Consider the following 23,242-nt stretch of genomic DNA (forward strand, 5'->3'; position numbering starts at 1 on the left):
GAAGATTGGTCCTTTGGACAGCAGACCATCCCTGAGAGGAAGCTTCCAGGGAACATCGGCGGCCGCTAAGATGACCGAAATCCCTTCTGCCTCAATCCTGCGTAGAAGTCTTGGCAGAAGCTTGAGAGGAGGGAAGGTGTAAATCAGAGGATACTGACCCCCACAGGGCCACCAGCGCCTCTGTAGCATCCACCAGAGGATCCCTCGACCTAGCCATAAACGTCTGCACCTTTCTGTTAAGGCGAGACGCCAACAGATTCACCTCAGGGATGCCCCACGGAAGACACAACTGATGAAACACCTCGGGATAAAAGGTCCAACTTGGTCCAAAGCCTCCGGATGAAAGTCCCCTTGGTCCAACGCCTGCCGACTGAGGTAATCCGCCTGCCAGTTTTCCACCCCGGGAATGTGTACGTCGGAGAGGGCTGGAATGAACCGTTCTGCCCACCTTAGAATGCCGGCTACCTCCAGAGCTGCCAGGACACTTCTTGTGTCCCCCTTGGTGAGGGACATGAGCCACGGCCGTGGCATTGTCAGATTGAATATGCACTGGACATTCCTAAAGATGACCCCTCCAATGGTCCAGGCACAGTCTGATTGCACGGAGTTCCAAGACACCCAGTCCGGCTGTTAATTGGAGTTCTCTCAGGAACATAACTAGCTAAAAACTGTAATTTAAACAAAATGTTTCCTTTGTACATAAAAAAACATGCTAAGACTGAAGTCCCAACAGGCAGAGTGAGAGGGTGTATGCCCTCAGGGACTGCCTCATAGGCCTGGTAGAGATTTTTCCTGCCTAGTGTCCTACTCCTTTAGGGGGTAGCATAACCAAGTGGTTAAGAAGCATATGGAGCTGTGTCTGTCAATGAACGATAGAGGAAAAAAATGTTTTTCCCATGGTTTCAAAACTTCTGGATATTTTACATCTCTAGGTTCATCACACTGTGTAATTTTGCTTTTTTTTTTTAAGGAACCTAAATCCCAAAAGCCTAATCTCTCTTCGTCTTTATAATATCTATATATTACTCCACATAAAAAGTATGTAAGAGGAAGCATGTAAAAAGAATTTTCAAATCATGTATTCCTGGCCCATTGGAAAAGCTCCACCCTCTATCCATTCTACTATGGGCACGCAAAAGAGAGAAAATCCGGCAAATGGAGGGCTTGATCCTATCAGCCCAAAACAAACATGGGATATGTATGTCCACTGGTTCCATTGGGATTCTTTTACATTCTTAAATAAAAGACAGGCTCCACAGTGTGGAGACGATTCGGAGCAATAACAGGTCTTACTACTGTCCTACCTGTGTGACCACCCTCCACATCCCTACCCTTCCCCCTTTTCTCTAAACCTTCAAACACACACTGTCACTTGCTCCCCATGTAATACTTAAAGCTGTGACCTTAAATTTAATGTCAGATACCCCCTAACCCCCTCTTGCTTCAGTGTTTTTGAAGGGTTTGCAGGTACCAGGTACTCTAGACTTCTTAAACTGGTGCTTCCTCTATGCAAAAGTTTGTGGTTATTCCTTTATGTATGATATTGATATAGTATGTTTCCCTCATTGTATCACGACCACTACTTGGAATATATGTTGCCATTACCCGCTTAACTTGTATGAGAAAACTTTATAAACAACATATTTAAAAAATGAGAATGTTGTATAAAATAATAATTTTTAAGTAAATACAAGCATTCTAGCAGAAAATACAATATATGCTCATTGAAAATATAATATGGTTATCTCTTTACTGTCTGTACCTTGAACACCTATTAAGTGGCAAGGTAATTTGATGCTTTAAAAAATATACTTACACTTGTGAGGGGTAAATGGGAGAACATGGAAAATCCCTCAAAGATGTATTCATGATCGTCGTACTCTATAACCGTAGGTCGATCAGTCTAAAATAAAGAAAAACACTGTTGATTATGATGAGGCTGTTTGGTGATCTTTAATTATCATTTCTCAAGGTGTCTGCAAAGTTACTTGTTGCCAGCAAGCTTTCAGAAAACAGGCAGGAAGTTGTAAAACATGTTAATCAGTCGTTTGTAGTTCATACTATTTACAACTAATGCATCCATAAAAGTTTCGGGCTTCTTTCCAGGTGATATGGATGTCCAGACGCTGGGCCAAGGATCAAAAGAATGCAGTAAATGATAGACACTTTCTCTAATGCAGAGTGTGTCCGTTGCCAGCATCTGTCTCAGGGCAGCAGAAAGGTTAATTAAGGAGCAGCAGCAGAAAAATAAAACGTTGTCCACAAATTCTAATTTCGCTTTAACCTGCTCTCTATATATCAACAAACCATTAGCAGGGATTGGTGAATAAATTAGCAGTGAAACAAAACCCAGAGATAATTGGGAAGGTTCATTTTAGCTGCCAATTTGCAGGCATCACACAAATCAACAACAAAAAAAATAAGATTGCAGGGAGGAAGGCATCAATCTTTTTTATGCCCATTCAAGAAACCTGTTAAATCCTCAATTGAAAGTGGAGAATTTACCTCCCTTGATGCATGCAAAAATACTTTGTGTGGCTCGTAACTCACAATGGCTTGGTACATCACAAGTACATGTCTAGAAGAAATGCCTTTCATACTGCATCAGCAAATAAATAAAACGCTGTAGCCATTGAAACGTTGTAACTCCTGGGTCTTGATTACATTTATATCCAGGGAAAGAATGTGAAACATCTATTAAACTGTAAAAATCAGAATCTTTTAAAACATTGCTAGTCATTGTCACCAGTTTACATTCAAAGTTCAGGTCAAATCAAATTGATATATAGAAGTTTCAGATATGGGCACACAAGTGACCATAATCTCAGGGTTTATTCTCTTACTTTCATAGTTAAGGTAGATTGGTATGGTATAATCAATCAGAATATCCAAGAGCCTAACTTTCTCTGCTGATGTGCAATGTATGGTAATTAAAAAAAAAAAAAAAAAAAGTAAACTTCAACAAAAACATATTTATTTATTTTTGGATGCAAGTCACCTTTTATTGCTGTGTCACAGCTGGAAAAAGTTATCCTAATTTACTTTCCCAATAAAAGTGGGGCAGCAGACAGGAAGTTATGGGAAATCTTTCCAATGGGGATAGATGAAGAAAAAAATCTCCTGTCGTCAAATCTGATCATCTAATTTTTTGTTCTGGTGGGAAAAAAAGAAAATACTTCAAATGGCCCTTATACCTCTGCCCAAAAGTGATTAAAATGTTTTCACTAGAGCAAGGCATTTTCTGGCACTTTGTGTTTTCATGTGAATGTGAAAAAATTGATTTTCGTCTCACCGTAAAATCATTTCCTCTGATGTTCATTGACGGACACAGCTTCAGAATCTTCTTGACCATTGGGCTATGCTGCCCCCTACCAGAGTAGAACACTATGCAGGGAAATGCTTTACAACATCTATGGGGCAGTCCCAGTCGGTATACTTCAACTTCCTGCCAGAGGCATTCAGTTATTTTTGCAAGCAGTGTCAGAAGAAAAATAACCCAACTCAAAAGAGGAGTAGGTGCTGTGTTTGTCAATAAACATCAGAGAAAAGGATTTTACAGTAAGACAAAAATCCAATTTTCTCTTCCGTTCATTGACGGACACAGCTCCAGAATCTTCTGGATCAATGGCATGTCCCAAAGCAGTGTCAAACATGGGGGGGGTGGGAAAAACACAGCAGAAAAAAATCCTAAAGGCTAAACCTAGCCTAAACAAATAAACTAAACAACTGGTGCCCACTGGAAAAAAAAAAAGAATAAACCCTCAAAGAGGACCAGGTCCTCTAAACAGCAGCCTGCAAAACCTTGCAGCCAAAGGAAGCATCCACAGATGCCAACACATCCACTTTATAAAACTTTGTGAAAGTGTACACGACCAGGTTGCCGCATTGCAAACCTGCCTCACTGACGTCTGATGACAGAAGGCCCAGGAGGCACTGAGTGTCCGAGTAGAGTGCATCTTGACAGGGAAAGGAGGAACCTGACCCTTAAATGGAAAAGGTCTGAATCACCGTCTGTCTGATTAATCTGGGAATAGTCGCAGATTAAGCGGACCACCCTTTCCAAGGCTCATCCATAAGCACAGATAGTGAATCTGACTTCCTAAAAGACACAGGAAAGGCAACACAATGTCTTCATTCAAATGAAAATCAGAGACAACCTTTGGAAGGAAAGACGGACAGGGGCAAAGAACCACCTTATCTTTGTGAATCACCAAGTAAAGAGAACGACAGGATAACACCGCCAATTCTGACATCCTGCATGCAGAGGTAATAGCCACCAAAATGCCTTTGGGACAGTGTAAGCAGGAGAATCACCCAAAGATTCTCAAAAGGAGGCTTTTGGACGGCTGAGAGCACCAAATTGAGGTCCCAGGGCGGTAATGGAGACTGCAATGGAGGGTCCAAGTGCCTAACTCCCTGAAGAAAAGTACGTACTAGGGAGTGAGTGGCCAAGGTCTGTTGAAAGAAGACCGCTGAGGCCCACATCTGACCCTTGATAGTACTCAAGGCCAGTTTCTGCTTAACCCCCTATTGAAGGAAGGTCAAGATCAGAGCCACCGAAAAAGAGAGATGATCAACCCCAAGATACTAAAAATATGCAATGTACGTCTTCCACGTACGATGGTAGATCTTTCTAGAAGTAGATTTCCTAGCTTTTAACAGCGTTGGAATCACCGAACTCAAACAAACCTCTATCCATCAGCACCTGGCGTTCAACAGCCAGGCTGTCAAAGCCAGTGACTGTAAAGCAGGATGGAAGATTGGTCTTTGGGACAGCAGATCCTCCCAAAGAGGAACCTTCCAAGGAACGTCGGTGACCAGCGGCACCAGATCGGTGTACCAAGCCCGACGAGGCCAATCTGGGGCCACTAAGATGACCGGAATCCCTTCTGCCTTGATTCTGCGTAGAAGTCTTGGCAGAAGCTTGAGAGGTGGGAAGGACGCAAATCAGACGAAAATGACCCCATGGGGCCATCAGCGCATCTGTGGCATCCGCCAGAGGATCCTGGGACTGAGCCACAAATCTCTGCACCTTTCTGTTGAGTCGAAAAGCCAACAGATCCACCCCTTAGGTGCCCCACCGGAGACACAACTGATGAAACACCTCTGGATGAAGGGACCACTCCCTTTGGTCCAACGCCTGCCGACTGAGGTAGTCCGCTTGCCAGTTTCCCATTCTGGGAATGTGTACGGCGGAGAGAACTGGAATGAATCGTTATGCCCACCTTAGAATGCCAGCTACCTCCAGAGCCACCAGGACACTTCTTGTGCCCCCCTGGTTATTGACATAAGCCAGGTCTGTGGCATTGTCCGATTGAATGCGCACCTGACATCCCTAAAGATGATCCGTCCAATGTTCCAGGCACAATCTGATCGTTTGGAGTTACAAGACATTGATCGGTAGTCTGGACTCTTCCAGTGTCCAGATCCACTGAACAAAATTTTTGCTGAGGACGCCTCCCCAGCCAGACAGGCTGGCATCAGTGGTGACCACTGTCTAATAGAAGGGGAGAAAGGATTTGCCCAGCCGAAGCACCAGAGAGCGAAACCACCATATCAGGGACTCTTTCGTTCACCGGCTCAGCCGGATCTGATTATCCATAGACTGCATATTCTTGTCCCATTTGCCCAGAATCTCCCTTTGCAGGGACCTCGTATGGAACTAGAGGAAAGGCGGTTTAACCTTAAAGTGCGTAAGGGGTTCTTCACTGTAAGAGCGGTAAGGATGTGGAATTCTCTTCCGCAAGCAGTCGTATCAGCGGGGAGCATTGATAGTTTCAAAAAACTATTGGATGGACACCTTAAAGACCACAACATACAGGGGTATACAATGTATGGTTAAAAGCAAACACACACACATAGGTTGAACTGGATGGACTTGTGTCTTTTTTCAGCCTCACTAACTATGTAACTATGTAACTATGTAACTATGTTCACACAGAACCGACGACTCAAGGTAGACACCATCAGGCCCAGCACCCGCATCCAAGTCTAGAGGGAAGATCATCTGCTGGACAGCAGGAGATTAATTGCAGCCTGCAGTTTCTAGAGTTTGTCCAGGGAAAGGAGCTCACTGGCTAAGACCGAGTCCAGAGTCAGACCCAGATAGTCCAGCTTTGTGAACTGAACCACAGCAGACTTCTGAAAATTCAGAATCCCTCAGAGTTCGTATGGTGATCTCCAGGTTTTTCACCAGAGCAGTAGTAGACTCTGCTCACAGAAGGAGGTCATCCAAGTAGCCCAGTACAACGATCCTCTGTTGGCGTAACAATGCTAGCACCAGGGATAACACTTTTGTAAAGACCCGAGGAGCAGAGGTGAGACTAAAGGGTAATGCCACAAACTGATAATGCTCCTCTCCCATGGCAAAGCGGAGGAAGTGGTGGTGACCGTCACATATTGGAATGTGAAGGTAAGCATCCTTGATGTCGATAAAGGCAAGAAAATCCCCCTGATGCAGGGATGCCACCACCGTGCGAATGAACTCTAATCTGAACTTCTGCACCTGCACAGAGCAGTTCAGTGCCTCGAGGTCCAGGATTGGACCTTGCCTTCCTTCCTGGGAACTGGAAACAAGTTTGAGTAAAAACCTTAAAAAAGATCCAAAGTTAGAACCGGGACAATCACCCCTTGAAGTAACAGGTCTTGCACCGCCCCAAACAGACCCTGTAAGCAGTCCGGGGACAGGCACAAGTTGGAAGGAAAGAACCTTTGCCAGGGATAAGAGCGAAACTTGATCTTGTAGCCAGACCATATGACTTTGTGGAGCCACTTTTCTTGTACTAGGGAAGTCCATGGGTCCGGAAAGCAGCGAAGACGTCCACCCACCCCTGATACAGGTGAGGGCGCGCCTTTATGCTGAAGGAGCCTTCTCTGCGGGTCTGGAGAAGCTCACCATCAACTTGCCAGGCCAAGTTCACTTGCATCCTCCAGAGGAGGCCCTGAAAGGCTTTGATCCCATGTCTTATGAGCCGAGAAGGATGGCCCATCACTACGACGAGGGTCCTTCCCCTTAGTAGCCTGCGGAAGAAAGGAACATTTCCCCCCTGTGAATTCCCTTAAACATGTCATCCAGGGTAGCTCCAAACAGGTTATCTCCATGAAAAGGAAGATCAGTCAAGGCCTTTTTAGAAGTCTTGTCCACAGACCAGCATTTGAGCCAAAAAATATGCCTAAAGGACCACTGCTGAAACAGTCGCAGCCTAGCGACTAAGGGAGCCACGTCCAAAGAGGCATCACAAATAAACTGCAGCCCCTGGATCAACTGGTCTGCCAGCTCACCAAAGGCAGGGGGGAGCTGCTCCCCCTCAAGGTCCCAGCATAAAACTTTAGCCCACTGGGTAATAGTTTGCGACACCAGTGTAATGGTAAATACTGGCCTCAGTGCCAAACTAGCCACAGTGTACATATTGCGGGCCATCGCCTTCCTGTCTGTCAGGTCCTTAAAAGCCGGGGACTCTTCAGCCGGAATCATGGTTGCCTTGTTCAATTTGGAGACAGGAGGGTCGACCACCGGTGGAACAGTTTACTTTTTAAAGAAGGAACTCCTCATAGGGATACCGCACAGCAAATCGCTTAGGGACCACAAGGGGAAGTTTTGTCCGTTCCCACTATTTAGCGACAATTCTGTCAAAATATTCGTAAAAAGGAAACACCTTTGCCATTCTGGATGGCTTGTGAGTGCCAAAGGGAACCGGCGCCTCCGTTGCAGCTTCAGCTGCGTCCTCCATTTTTAGGGTCTCTCACATACAGATACAATCAGTGCATCCACCAGAGCCTTTTTGTGCATGGCTACAGGAGTGGAGGAATCATCCTCACTATCTGAGAACTCAGGGTGTGTGGTCGCAGACCCAGCAGAGTGACCCACGTCCGCGGCGGCCAAATCAGATTCAGGATCTGAGGAGACAGATGGGGCAGGAGAAGGCAGGAGGCACTTTTTGCAAGCTCGTCTCCCAAAAACCACCTACACCTGAGACACAAAGGACTCCAGGACCACCTTCAGTGCATCAATGGATGGTTGGGACCTGGAGGGACCCACAGCTACTAAAATGGAATCAGGTGGGGAAATGTGCTCCAAAAACTCCATGAGTCAATAGGGGGACCCCACAAAAAAGGTGTAAAAACACCAGGTACGTGATTTGGCGGCACATGGTTTACACCTCTAGCATCTTAAAGTGGAACTTCACTTTCTCAGTCAACATTAACTATGTTTAATCCTTATGCTGCTAGCATTAGTAAATAGATAGGAAAGTATATTATGTTTACTTGTTTTCAATTTTTTTTTTTTTTACATTTTTTTAGTTACTTTCTCGTTTCCATACCTCGACAAATGATATCATACATCCCAGAAATCTTGGAGGAGGGAACAGGGTTTTCTCAGCTAAGCACACCTTCCTGCCTGCATGCCTAAGCTAATGGCAGATGGATTAAAGAAGGTAAATGCTACATTATTCTTCTGCCCCACATAACATGGCCACTGCTGAAATGCTAGGAAGTGTTTTTCAAAGTGATTTCTCAGCAAAATAAAGCATGGAAACATGAATGAATGGGTGATTTTGCTTGTTGAGTTTTGCTTTAAAGCCTTAATTTAGGTAAAAATAATATATAAATATTCATAATTTATTCACAGAAGTTGTACTAAAGCTTCCATGAATGAAAAGCAATCTATGAATGGACGATGGGCAGATCAATAAAAAGGTCCCCCTCCTTCATCCATAGATCACTTTTCAATTTTGGAAGCTACATTACAGAAGCTACAAGGGGCAGAAAGGGCAGGAATTGTTTGCAGTCTTGATTATGTTGTGCTGATTTCTTTAGGAATATGTTTTTACCTAAACTATATTTTGGAGTATATCTATATATGTTAATTGTGCCTAAGCAATACCCTGAAAGATTTAACTTTTATCTTAAAATCTTCCAGAAAAATATCAGTGCATTTACTAGTATGAGAAAGTGCCCTGCCACTCCTTGAGCTAACAGCCTTACAGCTGTACATCTACAGTGTAAGATCCAATGCACTGCTGCCTCTGTTAGTCTCAGAAGGTTTGGTGATATTGCTGTTGTGCCACTCACTGTTCCCTAAGGCTTTGATAGAGGCAGGGCTACTATGAAGTAAAGCTGTGCCTTTACCAAGATGGCCACTCACACAAAGAAACAAAGTGCAGAACACAGCATGATAAGTAATGGAATCAAAAGGACAGCTACAAGAAGGCCATGGGAAATATTGGTCACTAGCCTTTTGCTCTCTTTTTGCTTTTTTGGGGCACAACTTCTACAGTTCAGTTCCTCTGTAACCTATGTAGTCAAGCAAAATTATTAGCAGTTGCAGGGGACACCTGTGTTTTAACACCAAATTATATATTTTATAAGTATCTGATATATATTACATAAATCAATAAATCACAGGCCAGATTCCGGTCTCAACTGCATTTATCACAGTCCAATTCATACTAATAGATGCAATGCTTCATCACTTAGAGCAGCACTGGTTGCTTATATTTTAGAACAAATCAATGGACACTAAAGTACAGCTTTAAACAGGTTTTATCTGTCTTTATATTAGTCTCCTCCAATTCCAAATGTACTAAAGTTTAATTTAAGTTCTTTCGATTAAAGCTGTATTAAACCTAAAACCATAAATGTTGCGGCCTACCAATCATTAAATGTGATGGCTGCATTAGTTGTTTTTTTTTCTCCTCTGTTTTCAACTTGTAATCAGGCCAGTAACACATCTCCTGTATTAGAGTGCCCCCATTCTGGATGAAGGACCACAGGGGCACCTTTGATCAGCAGCACTGTTAATCTGGGGGGGGGGTGTTGGATGTTCTAGCAGATTTGGAAACACCAACAACTGAAGACAAACTCCAGCTAACTAAGCAGTTACAGCAAATGTTATCTTTTCCTTTGGGAAAACCGTTTTACATAAAAAAAAAAGCAATCATTATAAGCACCCCTGTCAGTGGTAAATAGTTTGTGTCAACCACATAACTGCTACATTTACAAGAGCAGGTGAAAAAAAAAGCCTAAAAAAGAAAATTAATGCAGCCACCACATATAAGAATTTCTAAGCTGCAATATAGTACAGTAAATATTTTCTTTTGGATTTAATACCACTTTAAGCTCCTTCACTTTCAAGTAAAAATGCATTCTGGCTGGGAATGGAAGGGACAAAACATTAAGCCAATCTGCCACAGTGCTGCCAATTTAACAAATGAAGCTTGCAGAATGGAGGAGAGAGTTCATTGATTATCTCTTCACACTTGCTCTATGCAATCACAACAATGTTGCTTTGACTGCAGGGTTGAAAAGTAAACGACCAGGAACAGGGCATGGTACCTTGCAGTGATTCCTTAAATAGAAGACCGAATGAATAGTTTTCCTAATTTTCTGGCAGGTGAAAGTGTTCACACAACAGTATATATCTCAAATGGGTATGTAGTTGTTTGTCTACTTTTACACAGTGTCACTGCATAATGGTAACAGCAAATGAAAATTACTCAATCATTTGTCTTCCTGAATTATTCCTTATCAGTTTTGCACTCTGACTCTCTCTCGCTGGGGCTATGAACTTTTTATTTGCAATAATCTTCCCAGGTTGCAGCTCATGTACAGCCTGAATAGTTGAATGTGGGTGAAGAAATCTAAACCTTAAAGCTAGCTGAAGAAGCGATAAAGGACTGCATTTCCCAATGTTCGAAGCAATGATGTATTTATGCTGTTACAGTACTTCCTTCATCACTTATCAATTCTGATCACCATGCATTCAAATATTTTTCAAAGTGTAAGTTCAGGGACCGAAACACTGCTTTAGCGGCGGTCCGGTCCCTGACAGAGCCGGATCGCAGGACTATAGTACAGCGGGACTGGAGAGTCCAGTGTAAGGTTGCTTTACAGATTTTCCGTAAAGGTGAACTTACACTTTCATGTAAACCACTAGACTCAGCACTACAGGGTCTCTCTCCACTTATACTAACATCTAACATACTGTATATTGTCTTTCTTGATTTAACTTGTTAGCCAAATGTTGCAGTCGTTCTTGTTAATTGCATTCTCACAACAAAATTTAATTTAAAAAAATAAATAAATTTAAGTAGTGCAGTGAATACATATCTGGTTAAAACCTTTATCTTTTATATCTGCCTGAACTTTTTTTTTTTTTTTTAATTACTATTTATCTTAGCAATAAAAAAGCACTAAAAGGCACTGGTATGAAAATTTTAGGAAATCATTTCCCCCCTGAGATAAAATGTGCTAATTCTTAGATATTTTGATTAGATAAATTAGAAAACAGGTGATAAAGGTGCTGGTTTGGCTAACGTTTTCAAGATATTTCACAATAAGGATTTATACACAGGAGAGTATTTGCCAAGGGAGGGAGGTGTCTGATGATCATGATGCCTCGTAACTTCTTGACAAAGTATGGTAGAACAATGAATATAGTAGCACATTTTTACCCAACTATAATGTATTGTTCTTTTATTTCAAGGTACATTGGTCTTGGCCAGATCTACGTATCATACAGTTACATCTGGAGACTTGTGAAAGTGTCATTACCTAACACTTTCAAGGAACAGTTGCGTGATATTTTCCCTCAGAAGCCAAGATGCCTCAAAACTGTATAAACAAAGCAGATAACTTCTGATACATTTGTGGCAAGGTTATATTTGCATCTCAAAAGTGCAGTATGACGGCAGTGGTAAAAAAAAAAACACAGCACATATATTTTGGATGCACAATAGGAAATTAGGACAAGAGTTGGGCCCCTCATTATTATTGCATTACATGTGTAACTTATCTGCATCATTAGCTAAACAAGAAGAAAAAGTCATTGCCTTTCGCAGTCCCAATGGTGTGGAGGGAGCATGAAAATGTTACGTGAAAAATCAATAAATGAATGGAAAGTTAGGTTATTGGTATTAATAAAAAAAATATTTATGATTGGTTTGGCACCATTCTCACTGCTATATCACATTTTGCAGAAATCAAATGTTCATGCAATTTTGACCTGAAGCTGTATCTTTGAAACTGGAGCTAATTATTACTCAGGACTTAATTTTCCTTTATTAGTGACCCAATTCTGTTAAAATGTAGCTACTTTTATTTCCAAGGCTTTCTCCTTGGCCAGTGAAGTAGTATGTATTGGATGAAAGGAAAATGATCATTTTACAAATGTATCTCTAAAGTGCATTTAACACTTATATTACCAAACCTTGTAGGCCTTATCTTCACTTATGCCAATCTTTTCAAGGGCAGACAGTTTTTCTACCTTATGTCCCCGTTTTTTCAAAAGTGCTCTGAAGCCCAGTGAGACTGTATAGTCTACGATGTGCTTTGGTCCCTCAGAAAGCTTGCATCTACAGTCTTTTCATTCATTGACAGTGAATGGGCAAGCCAATTGACAGAGAGGCACAGAACAAGAAAAGTAGAACACAAGAATATATATGTTTCACACATTTTATTTTTTTTAAATATAAACTAGAATCAGGTATACCAATAAAAACACAGAAAGTACTTACTAAGAAATTGGTTGGTGGGGATACGGTAATCCTGTAGTGAAAGAGACGTCCTGCATTGTTTGTCATGGGACGGCATGCTTTGATTGACTAGAAAACAGGAGCAGAAAAAGATTTTAACAAATTGCATTGCATAGTTGTTATTTTCCACTATAAATACAGTGTGTTTTTGTAGCTAGTGAATATCTGAACTGTCTACAAAAATCAAACGTCCCAGCACCATCTGTTATGTACTGTTTACCAAATAAGATGCATATCTGCTGTGCAGTAGCAATACGCAAACAGATCCACTGTCTGCAGCATTTCGTAGCTCTTCAAACAAATCACACCTCAAAAACTAGGTAAATAAAAAAATATATACAATATTTGCTTTTCCCATGAAAGTTATTCATACTTCTTTAATGAATTTATCATATAAAAGTTAAAAAGATTACTTGTTGCATAAATGTTGCAAAGCCAAAACAGGAAATGAGAGTTAATCCATGTAAATTAAGAGAATCCCTTGGGACCCCCCAGATCACCAGAACTAGCGTCTGCATTGGAAGATTTTCACACTCTCACTTTTCTAGGGACAACCAAAAATTTGAGAGTTTCTTTTACTTTCACTTTCGATGATAAGGGTAAACAGGAGAAAAAGAGAGGGTAAATCTTCCTAAGAAGTCACTGACAGCAATAAAAAGCCTAAAAAGTGTTCTAATCCTTCTCCACTTTGTTGAAAACTAAAAAAAGTTTTGTCCTTATTTATAATTTAAAAATCAAAAATTCATCTTTACGCAGTGTGTATGAAGCCAATAATCATCTCTAAAAGTTGGCCATAAACATTTGATTATAGAATGTCTACAATCGGGACCAAATCAATTGTGATAAAAAAAAAAAAAAAAATCAATTGTGATACCTTCTATGACACATAGAAAAATGGGATTTTTTACTTACCGTCTTATCCATTTCTCTGATGTTCATTGACGGACACAGCTCCTGATCTTCTTAACCATTGGTTATACTGCCCCCTACAGGAGTAGGACACTAGGGAGAAAAAAGTCTGGCTACCCCTTTGGGCAGTCCTAGGGGGTATACTCCCTTTTTCTGCTATAGGTACTCAGTTTTGTTACAAGCAGTGTCAGAAGAATTAGAACTCCAAAGAGGGGTGGATGCTGTGTCCATCCATGAAAATCAGAAAAATGGATTTTACGGTAAGTCAAAAATCCCATTTGCTCTTTCGTTCATTGACAGACACAGCTCCTAAACTTCTTAATCATTGGGATGTCCAAAAGCAGTGTTAAAGTGGTTATAAACCCACTTTAATTATTTTTACCTATAGGTAAGCCTATATTAAGGCTGAGACCAACGAAAAAGAAATTCCCAAAGCGAACTATAGCCAACCAGGTAAACAGGAGCTCAACCAAAACAACTGGAGCTCATTTGAAAAAAACAATACACCCAATAGGATTAGGCATCTAAACAGCAGTCTGCAAAACCGTGTGGCCAAAGGAAGCATTTGCAGATGCCAACACATTCACTTTATAGAACTTTGTGAAAATGTGCACCGATGACCAGGTGGTCGCCTTGCAAACCTGCATCACTGACGCCGGACCTAAGGCCCAGGAGGCACTGAGCACCTGAGTAGAGTGCACCTACACAGGGAAAAGAGGAACCTGACCCTTGATGGAATAGGCCTGAATCGCCGTCTGTCTGATCCATCTGGAAATGGTCGCAGAGGAAGCAGACAACCCTTTCTGAGGCCCATCCGTAAGCACAAATAGTGAGTCTGATTTCCTAAAAGACTCCGTAGCTGCCAGGTACACCCTAAAAGCCCGGACCACATCCAAGGCATGCAAAGCATTTTCCTTCAGATGTTTTGGCCTGGGACACAGGAAGGCAACAAAATGTCTTCATTCAAATGAAAATCAGAGACAACCTGAGGAAGGAACGACAGACAGGGACGAAGAACCACCTTATCACTGTGAACCTATAAGTAAGGTGAACGACAGGGTAATGCCGCAAATTCCGACACCCTGCAGGCAGAGGTGAAAGCCACCAAATAGTCCACCTTCTGGGACAGGGTAAGAGGGGGAATCTCCCAAAGAATCTCAAAAGGAGGCTTTTGGAGGACTGAAAATTGAGGTCCCAAGGCTGCAACAGAGACCGCACTAGAGAGGTCAAGTGCCTAACTCCATGAAGAAAAATATGCACCAAGGTGTATGTGGCCAAGGGCCATTGAAAGAAGACTGCTAAGGCTGACACCTGACCCTTGATAGTACTCAAGGCCAGTTTCTGCTCAACCCCCCATTGAAGGAAAGTCAAGCTCCGAGCCACTGAAAAAAGAGCGAGGATGAACACCAAGAGACTCACCATGCAATGTACATCTTCCACGTACAATGGTAGATCTACCTAGAAGTAGATTTCCTAGCATTTAAAAGTGTTGGAATCACAGACTCAAACAAACCTCTATCCATCAGCACCTGGCGTTTTAACAGCCAAGCTGTCAAAGCCAGCGACTGTAAAGCAGGGTGGAAGATTGGGCCTTGAGAACGCAGGTCCTCCCTGAGAGGAAGCTTCCAAGGAACGTCAGCGACCAGCCGCACCAGATTGCTCTACCAAGCCTGGCAAGACTAGTCCGGGGCCAATTAAGATGACCGGAATCCCTTCTGCCTTGATCCTGCGTGGAAGTCTTGGCAGAAGCTTGAGAGAAGGGAAGGTGTAAATCAGACGATACTGATCCCACAGGGCCATCAGCACATCCGTGGTGTCCACCAGAGGATCCTGTGACCGAGCCACAAACATCTGCACCTTTCTGTTGAGCCAGAACGCCAACAGATCTACCTCGGGGATGCCCCACCAGAGACTCAACTGATGTAACACCTCCGGATGAAGAGACCACACCCCTTGGTCCAACGCCTGCTGACTGAGGTAATCTGCCAGCCAGTTTTCCACCCAGGAAATGTGTATGACAGAGAGGGTTGGAAATAACTGTTCTGCCCACCTTAGAATGCCAGCTACCAACAGAGCCGCCAGGACACTTCTTGTGCCCCCCTAGTGATCGACAAAAGCCATAGCCATGGCATTGTCCGATTGAATGCACACTGGACATACCTGAAGACGATCTGTCCAATGTTCCAGGCACAGTCTAATTGCTCGGAGTACCAAGACATTGATCGGACCCCCTGAGCAGAAATTTTGCTGAGGACATCTCCCCAGCCGGACACGCTGGTATCCGTGGTGACTACTGTCCAATACAATACGGTTTTGCCGAAGCACCGAAGAACGAAGCCACCATATCAGGGACTCTTGTTTGTCCAGAGGAAGTAACACTCTGGCTAGGGACGAGTCCAGAGTCAGACCCAGATAGTCCAGCTTTGTGGCGGAACAAGAGCAGACTTCTGAAAATTCAGAATCCAGCCAAACACCCTAAAGCTTGTATGGTGATTTCCAGGTTTTACACCAGAGCAGTAGAAGACTCTGCTCCCAGAAGGAGGTCGTCCAAGTAGAACAGTACAGCAATCCCTCATTGGCGTAACAATGCTAGCACCGGCGCCAATACGTTTGTGAAGACCTGAGGAGCAGAAGCGAGACTAAAGGGTAACGCCACAAACTGATAATGCTCCTCTCCCACAGCAAAGTGGAGGAAGCACTAGAGATTGACACATATTGGAATGTGAATGTAGGTGTCCTTGAAATCGCTTAGGGACCTCAAGGGGACGCTTTGGTCTTCTCCACTATTTGGTGACAATTTTGTCAAAATAGGAGGTGAAAGGGAACACCTTTTTCCGCTCTGGATGGCTTGGAAATGCCAAAAGGTAACATGCACCTCCACTGCAGCTTCAGCTGCGTTCTCCATCTTTAAGGTCTCATGCACAGCTACAATCAGGGCATCGACCAGTGCCTTTTCATACGCAGTTGAAGAAGTGGAGGAATCCTCCCCACTATCTGAGGATTCAGGGCGGCCAAATCAGATTCAGGATCCAATGAGAAAGATGAAGCAGGGGAAGGCGGGGGGGGGCTTTTTGCCAGCTTGTCGCCCAAAAGCAACATCCACTCAGGACACCAAGGACTCCAGGACCGCCGTCAGTGCATTGATGGATGAATGGGACCCGAAGGGCCCCGCAGCCTCAGAGAGGGGATCAGGTGAGGAGATGTGCTCCAAAGAATTCATGAGTCACCAGGGGGACCCCATGGTAAAGTGTAAAACACTGCTAAGGGACAACCTCCACTGCTCTGGCAGCCCACCCAGTTGCCAGCCACAGAGCACCAATCGATCCTCAGTAGAGAGGGAGAGGACCCCACCAGACTAACTACTCCGCAGAAACCGGGCACCATAGCAACCAGGAGAATCTGCACTGCAAGAACAATGATCAGGAAATGAAAAGATCCAGGAGTCAGCACCAGGGGTTGAAATCCCTGTCCAGAGGGCTCCTCTGCCATGGCCGCCACTATTTTCCATGGCAAACTACCGAAAAATGGCCGCCAGACTAGGCAAACATGGCCACCGTGCAATAAGCACACAGGCTACAAGAAAATGGAGGCACCAGAAGGCTCTCAGGGATCCCTAGACCTCAGAAAACGCCACAGGCAGGAAAGGGGGGCCTGACAGGAGCCCCCACACCACAGCCGATTGTACAGTCGCTGGCGGCGCACCCCCCCCCATCACCAGCACAGCACCCTGCCCCCACCCTAAACGGTGAACCAGGCCACCCCACAGCCCCAGCATCAGTGGAGGGGGTGGGTGGGGGGCAAGATGGCCGACAGGGACCACCAGACCAATGAGGGTGGTGCCTAATGGGAAGGAGGGGAATCCAGGGGTCCAACTGTCCCATGGAGGGGCCCATGTCCACCCCAAAACGCTCCAGGAGGAGAGAGGGACAGTTACTTACCATACCAGGAACCAGGCAGGCACCGCCCCAGACAGAATCCCCTCTTCATCTAAATTGGGGGGCTGTCGGCTAAGAGGAACTCTGTGACTTGGGCTGAGACAAGGTTATATACAACCATGCAAGGCGTTTAACTCGCAGGCCAGCCCCTGTCCAGTGGGGCTATGTCGTTGCTGACCTAGTGCGGAGCTGAGGTCTGCATGCGCTCGCTGGTCAGACTGGGGTTACCATTGGATCCTAGATTATCCAGCCCGTCGCCCAGTCCGGCAGTTGATTGTAGATCTCACAGGAAAAAATCCAGGAGAAAAAAAAAAAGAAAAAATTGCCAAGACCAGAGATCCCAGCAAGGAACTTGGTTCTTACTCCTGCCTAGTGTTCTACTCCTGAAGGGGGCAGTAGAACCAATGGTTAAGAAGATCAGGAGCTGTGTCTGTCAATGAACGAAAGAGAAATAAACAATTTTTAAACTATTTGTAAAAATATAATTTATTACTGTATTTATTACTTATAAATTTCTAAGTGCACCCTATAGTTTCACCAGGACAGAAACAAAGAGCAGCTGTAATAAAAAGTTGAGAAAGAGATAATGAAATTTCTCCAAACCATTTAAAAAAAATAAAAAAATAAAGTTATTTGTTTTCCTAATGAGTAGGCTTGCATAACATCTTTAACATTTGCTACCAAGGACACAGGCAGTAATAAAAAAAGTGTTCTTATTTCTTTAGTTTTGATTTCCCCTCATTTCCTATATTGTGAACCCTTTGACACCAGAAAAGTAAGTGAGGGGGATATCTCCCTCTCTGGATAGCAGCATCCCTACTGTATACAAAGTTTTGGATGGACATAAATATTAACCATATTTACTCTTCTTAGCATGCAATACACATCTATTAAATGCTAACAGCTCAGAGAAATAGCAATGGCAGCACATTTCGCTAGCATAACAAAGAAGCACTGTAGCACTAGGCAGTCTAATATAGTACTGGAATGTGATATGAAGTGGGTATTGCGCTCAGCAATTACACTCACAATAAGGTGCTAGTGCGTTAAGGTGATGATGTATCACAAATAATACCACATTGATGAACAAACTTAATCCGTTCATTAATAATTAATACGACAAGTCCTTGCAATGGTGAATAAATAAGCAAATAATGTCCTTAAAGTGCTCGGTGCAAACTAGTTGTCTCAGCAGCAAACTTGGACTTGATAAGAAGTGCCTTCATCAATCACCATCCACCCAGTGCTCAGATTAAATACTTCTTACCAGACGAAGTTGACCCCTTAAGTTACAGGGGGTCACAACCAGCATGTGTCTCCACAGAGGCTCCGGGTTGTCCTCAACACTGTCTCCACATCAAGTGTATAGTAAGCCAGTTATCATAGGAAGCTCCGGGGCTCCGGACATCATAATGCAAAAATAAAGGGAACTCCAATAGTGTAATAACGTCAGGTATTAAAGGTTTAATGTAAAAGATTGCACTTACTCCATAGCGGTATGAAAAATGCCTTTAAAGTACAAACCATCCACCCGAATAGCCGATGATTTGTACTTTAAAGGCGTTTTTCATACCGCTATGGAGTAAGTGCAATCTTTTACATTAAACCTTTAATACCTGACGTTATTACACTATTGGAGTTTCCTTTATTTTTGCATTATGATGTCCGGAGCCCCGGAGCTTCCTATGATAACTGGCTTACTATACACTTGATGTGGAGACAGTGTTGAGGACAACCCGGAGCCTCTGTGGAGACACCTGCTGGTTGTGACCCCCTGTAACTTAAGGGGTCAACTTCGTCTGGTAAGAAGTATTTAATCTGAGCACTGGGTGGATGGTGATTGGTGAAGGCACTTCTTATCAAGTCCAAGTTTGCTGCTGAGACAACTAGTTTGCACCGAGCACTTTAAGGACATTATTTGCTTATTTATTCACCATTGCAAGGACTTGTCGTATTAATTATTAATGAACCGATTAAGTTTGTTCATCAATGTGGTATTATTTGTGATACATCATCACCTTAACGCACTAGCACCTTATTGTGAGTCTAATTGCTGAGCGCAATACCCACTTCATATCACAAATCAATACGTTTTCACGTTTCTATTACTGCTCGCAGGTGGAAGAAATCCCATTATTTATTTATTTAATTTTGTTGATTCTCACATATCATTTATTCTTGAGTTGTCAAATATCACTCTGTTTGCGCAGTTCCCCTTTTGGCTTACACCAAATTATTATTTCATAATATAGTACTGGAGCCCAATGCACAGAATATTCAAACAGTAGACTGCCATGAATATGGACAGTGCAGTCTCCTTCAGGAAATTTTCAAAAATGCATTCATGCGCATGGGGCCTCATGAAAACTTAAGTGTTCATGATCTTATGGATTTCCACATTTGAGCAAACAAGTCATTGAAAATTGATACCTGCAGCCATCGTATTGACCCATCATCTATATAGTAAATGCTAGTGTCAATGAGTACCACTACTTCGGTCCATCACACTGACTGACTTAATTTATGATAAAATGTTTTTTGAATGAGTTTGACATGTTTTGTAAAAAAAAAAGAATATTATATGTATATATATATATATATATATATATATATATATATATATATATATACACATACACATACAGTGCTTTGCGAAAGTATTCGCCCCCCTTGAACTTTGCGACCTTTTGCCACATTTCAGGCTTCAAACATAAAGATATAAAACTGTAATTTTTTGTGAAGAATCAACAAGTGGGACACAATCATTAAGTAGAACGAAATTTATTGGATATTTCAACGTTTTTTAATAAAAAACTGAAAAATTGGGCGTGCAAAATTATTCAGCCCCTTTACTTTCAGTGCAGCAAACTCTCTCCAGCAGTTCAGTGAGGATCTCTGAACGATACAATGTTGACCTAAATGACTAATGATGATAAATAGAATCCACCTGTGTGTAATCAAGTCTCCGTATAAATGCACCTGCACTGTGATAGTCTCAGAGGTCCATTTAAAGCGCAGAGAGCATCATGAAGAACAAGGAACACACCAGGCAGGTCTGAGATACTGTTGTTGAGAAGTTTAAAGCCGGATTTGGATACAAAAAGATTTCCCAAGTTTTAAACATCCCAAGGAGCACTGTGCAAGCGATAATATTGAAATGGGAGTATCAGACCACTGCAAATCTACGAAGACCTGGCCGTCCCTCTAAACTTTCAGCTCATACAAGGAGAAGACTGATCAGAGATGCAGCCAAGAGGCCCATGATCACTCTGGATGAACTGCAGAGATCTACAGCTGAGGTGGGAGACTCTGTCCATAGGACAACAATCAGTCGTATACTGCACAAATCTGGCCTTTATGGAAGAATGGCAAGAAGAAAGCAATTTCTTAAAGATATCCATAAAAAGTGTCATTTAAAGTTTGCCACAAGACACACAAAACATGTGGACAAAGGTGCTCTGGTCAGATGAAACCAAAATCAAACTTTTTGGCAACAATGCAAAACGTTATGTTTGGCGTAAAAGTAACACAGCTCATCACCCTGAAAACACCATCCCCACTGTCAAACATGGAAGTGGCAGCATCATGGTTTGGGCCTGCTTTTCTTCAGCAGGGACAGAGAAGATGGTTAAAATTGATGGGAAGATGGATGGAGCCAAATACAGGACCATTCTGGAAGAAAACCTGATGGAGTCTGCAAAAGACCTGAGACTGGGACGAAGATATGTCTTCCAACAAGACAATGATCCAAAACATAACGCAAAATCTACAATGGAATGGTTCACAAATAAACATATCCAGGTGTTAGAATGGCCAAGTCAAAGTCCAGACCTGAATCCAATCGAGAATCTGTGGAAAGAACTGAAAACTGCTGTTCACAAACGCTCTCCATCCAACCTCACTGAGCTTGAGCTGTTTTGCAAGGAGGAATAGGCAAAAATTTCAGTCTCGATGTGCAAAACTGATAGAGACATACCCCAAGCGACTTACAGCTGTAATCGCAGCAAAAGGTGGCGCTACAAAGTATTAACTTAAGGGGGCTGAATAATTTTGCACGCCCAATTTTTCAGCTTTTTATTTGTTAAAAAAGTTTGAAATATCCAATAAATTTCATTCCACTTCATGATTGTGTCCCACTTGTTGTTGATTCTTCACAAAAAATTACAGTTTTATCTCTTTATGTTTGAAGCCTGAAATGTGGCAAAAGGTCGCAAAATTCAAGGGGGCCGAATACTTTCGCAAGGCACTGCATATACATATACACATACACACACACACAGTATCTCACAAGAGTGAGTACACCCCTCACATTTTTTAAATATTTTATATCTTTTCATGTAACACAGAAGAAGTGACACTTTGCTACAATGTAAAGTAGTGAGTGTACAGCTTGTATAACAGTGTAAATTTGCTTGCCCCTCACAATAAATCAACACACAGCCATTAATGTCTAAACCGCAGGCAACAAAAGTGAGTACACCCCTAAGTTAAAATCTCCAAATTGGGCCTAAACTGTTAATATTTTGTATAGCCACAATTATTTTCCAGCACTTCCTTAACCCTCCTGGGCATAGAGTTCACCAGAGCTTCACAGGTTGCCACTGGAGTCCTCTTGCACTCCCCCATGACGACATTACAAGGCTGGTGAATGTTAGAGATCTTGCGCTCCTCCACCTTCCATTTGAGGATGCACCACAGATGCTCAATAGGGTTTAGGTCTGGAGAAATGCTTGGCTAGTCCATCACCTTTACCCTCAGCTTCTTTAGCAAGACAGTGGTCGTCTTGGAGGTGTGTTTGGGGTCATTATGTTGGAATACTGCCCTGCGGCAAAGTCACTGAAGGGAGGGGATCATGCTCTGCTTCAGTATGTCACAATACATGTTGGCATTCATGTTTCCCTCAATAAACTGTATCTTTCCAGTGGCGGCAGCACTCGCACAGCCCCAGACCATGACACTCCCACCACCATGCTTGAATGTAGGCAAACCCCACTTGTCTTTGTACTCCTCACCTGGTTGCCTCCACACACGCTTGACACCATCTGAACCAAATAAGTTTATCTTGATCTCATAAGACCACAGGAAATGGTTCCAGTAATCCATGTCCCTAGTCTGCTTGTTTTTAGCAAACTGTTTGTGTGCTTTCTTGTGCATCATCTTTAGAAGAGGCTACCTTCTGGGATGACAGCCATGCAGACAAATTTGATGCAGTGTGCTGCATATGGTCTGAGCACTGACAGGCTGACCCCTCACCCCTTCAACCTCTGTAGCAATGCTGGCAGCACTCAAACGTCTATTTCCCAAAAGACAACCTCTGGATATGACGCTGAGCACTTACACTCAACTTCTTTGGTTGACCATGGCGAGGACTGTTCTCAGTGGAACTTGTCCTGTTAAACAGCTGCATGGTCTTGGTCACCGTGCTGCAGCTCAGTTTCAGGGTCTTGGCAATCTTCTTATAGCCTATGCCATCTTTATGGAAAGCAACAATTCTTTTTTTCAGATCCTCTGAGAGTTCTTTGCCATGAGGTGCCATGTTGAACTTCCAGTGACCAGTATGAGAGTGAGAGCAATAACACCAAATTTTACACACCTGCTCCCCATTCACACCTGATACCTTGTAACACTAACGAGTCAATTGACACTGGGGAGGGAAATTGGCCAATTGGGCCCAATTTGAACATTTCCCCTTAAGGGTGTACTCACTTTTGTTGCCAGCGGTTTAGACATTAATGGCTGTGTGTTGAGTTATTTTGAGGGAACAGCAAATTTACACTGTTATACAGGCTGCACACTCACTACTTTACATTGTAGCAAAGTGTCATTTCTTCAGTGTTGTCACATGAAAAGATATAATAAAATATT

General features: G+C 42.9%; 1 protein-coding gene across 1 annotated transcript in view; it reads right to left on the minus strand.

The window, feature by feature from the left end:
• Positions 1-23,242, minus strand: part of DROSHA (drosha ribonuclease III) — a 649,328-nt gene that overhangs the window by 491,634 nt on the left and 134,452 nt on the right. The window contains exons 8-9 of the mRNA XM_082259249.1: positions 12,516-12,602; positions 1,817-1,903 (exon numbers count right to left, since the gene is read on the minus strand). Coding sequence (XP_082115375.1) covers positions 1,817-1,903; positions 12,516-12,602 — 174 coding nt within the window. The remainder of the gene's footprint in view (positions 1-1,816; positions 1,904-12,515; positions 12,603-23,242) is intronic.

This window comes from Pelophylax lessonae (assembly GCF_965119305.1).
Source record: "Pelophylax lessonae genome assembly, chromosome: 5".
Taxonomy (NCBI): Eukaryota; Metazoa; Chordata; class Amphibia; order Anura; family Ranidae; genus Pelophylax; species Pelophylax lessonae.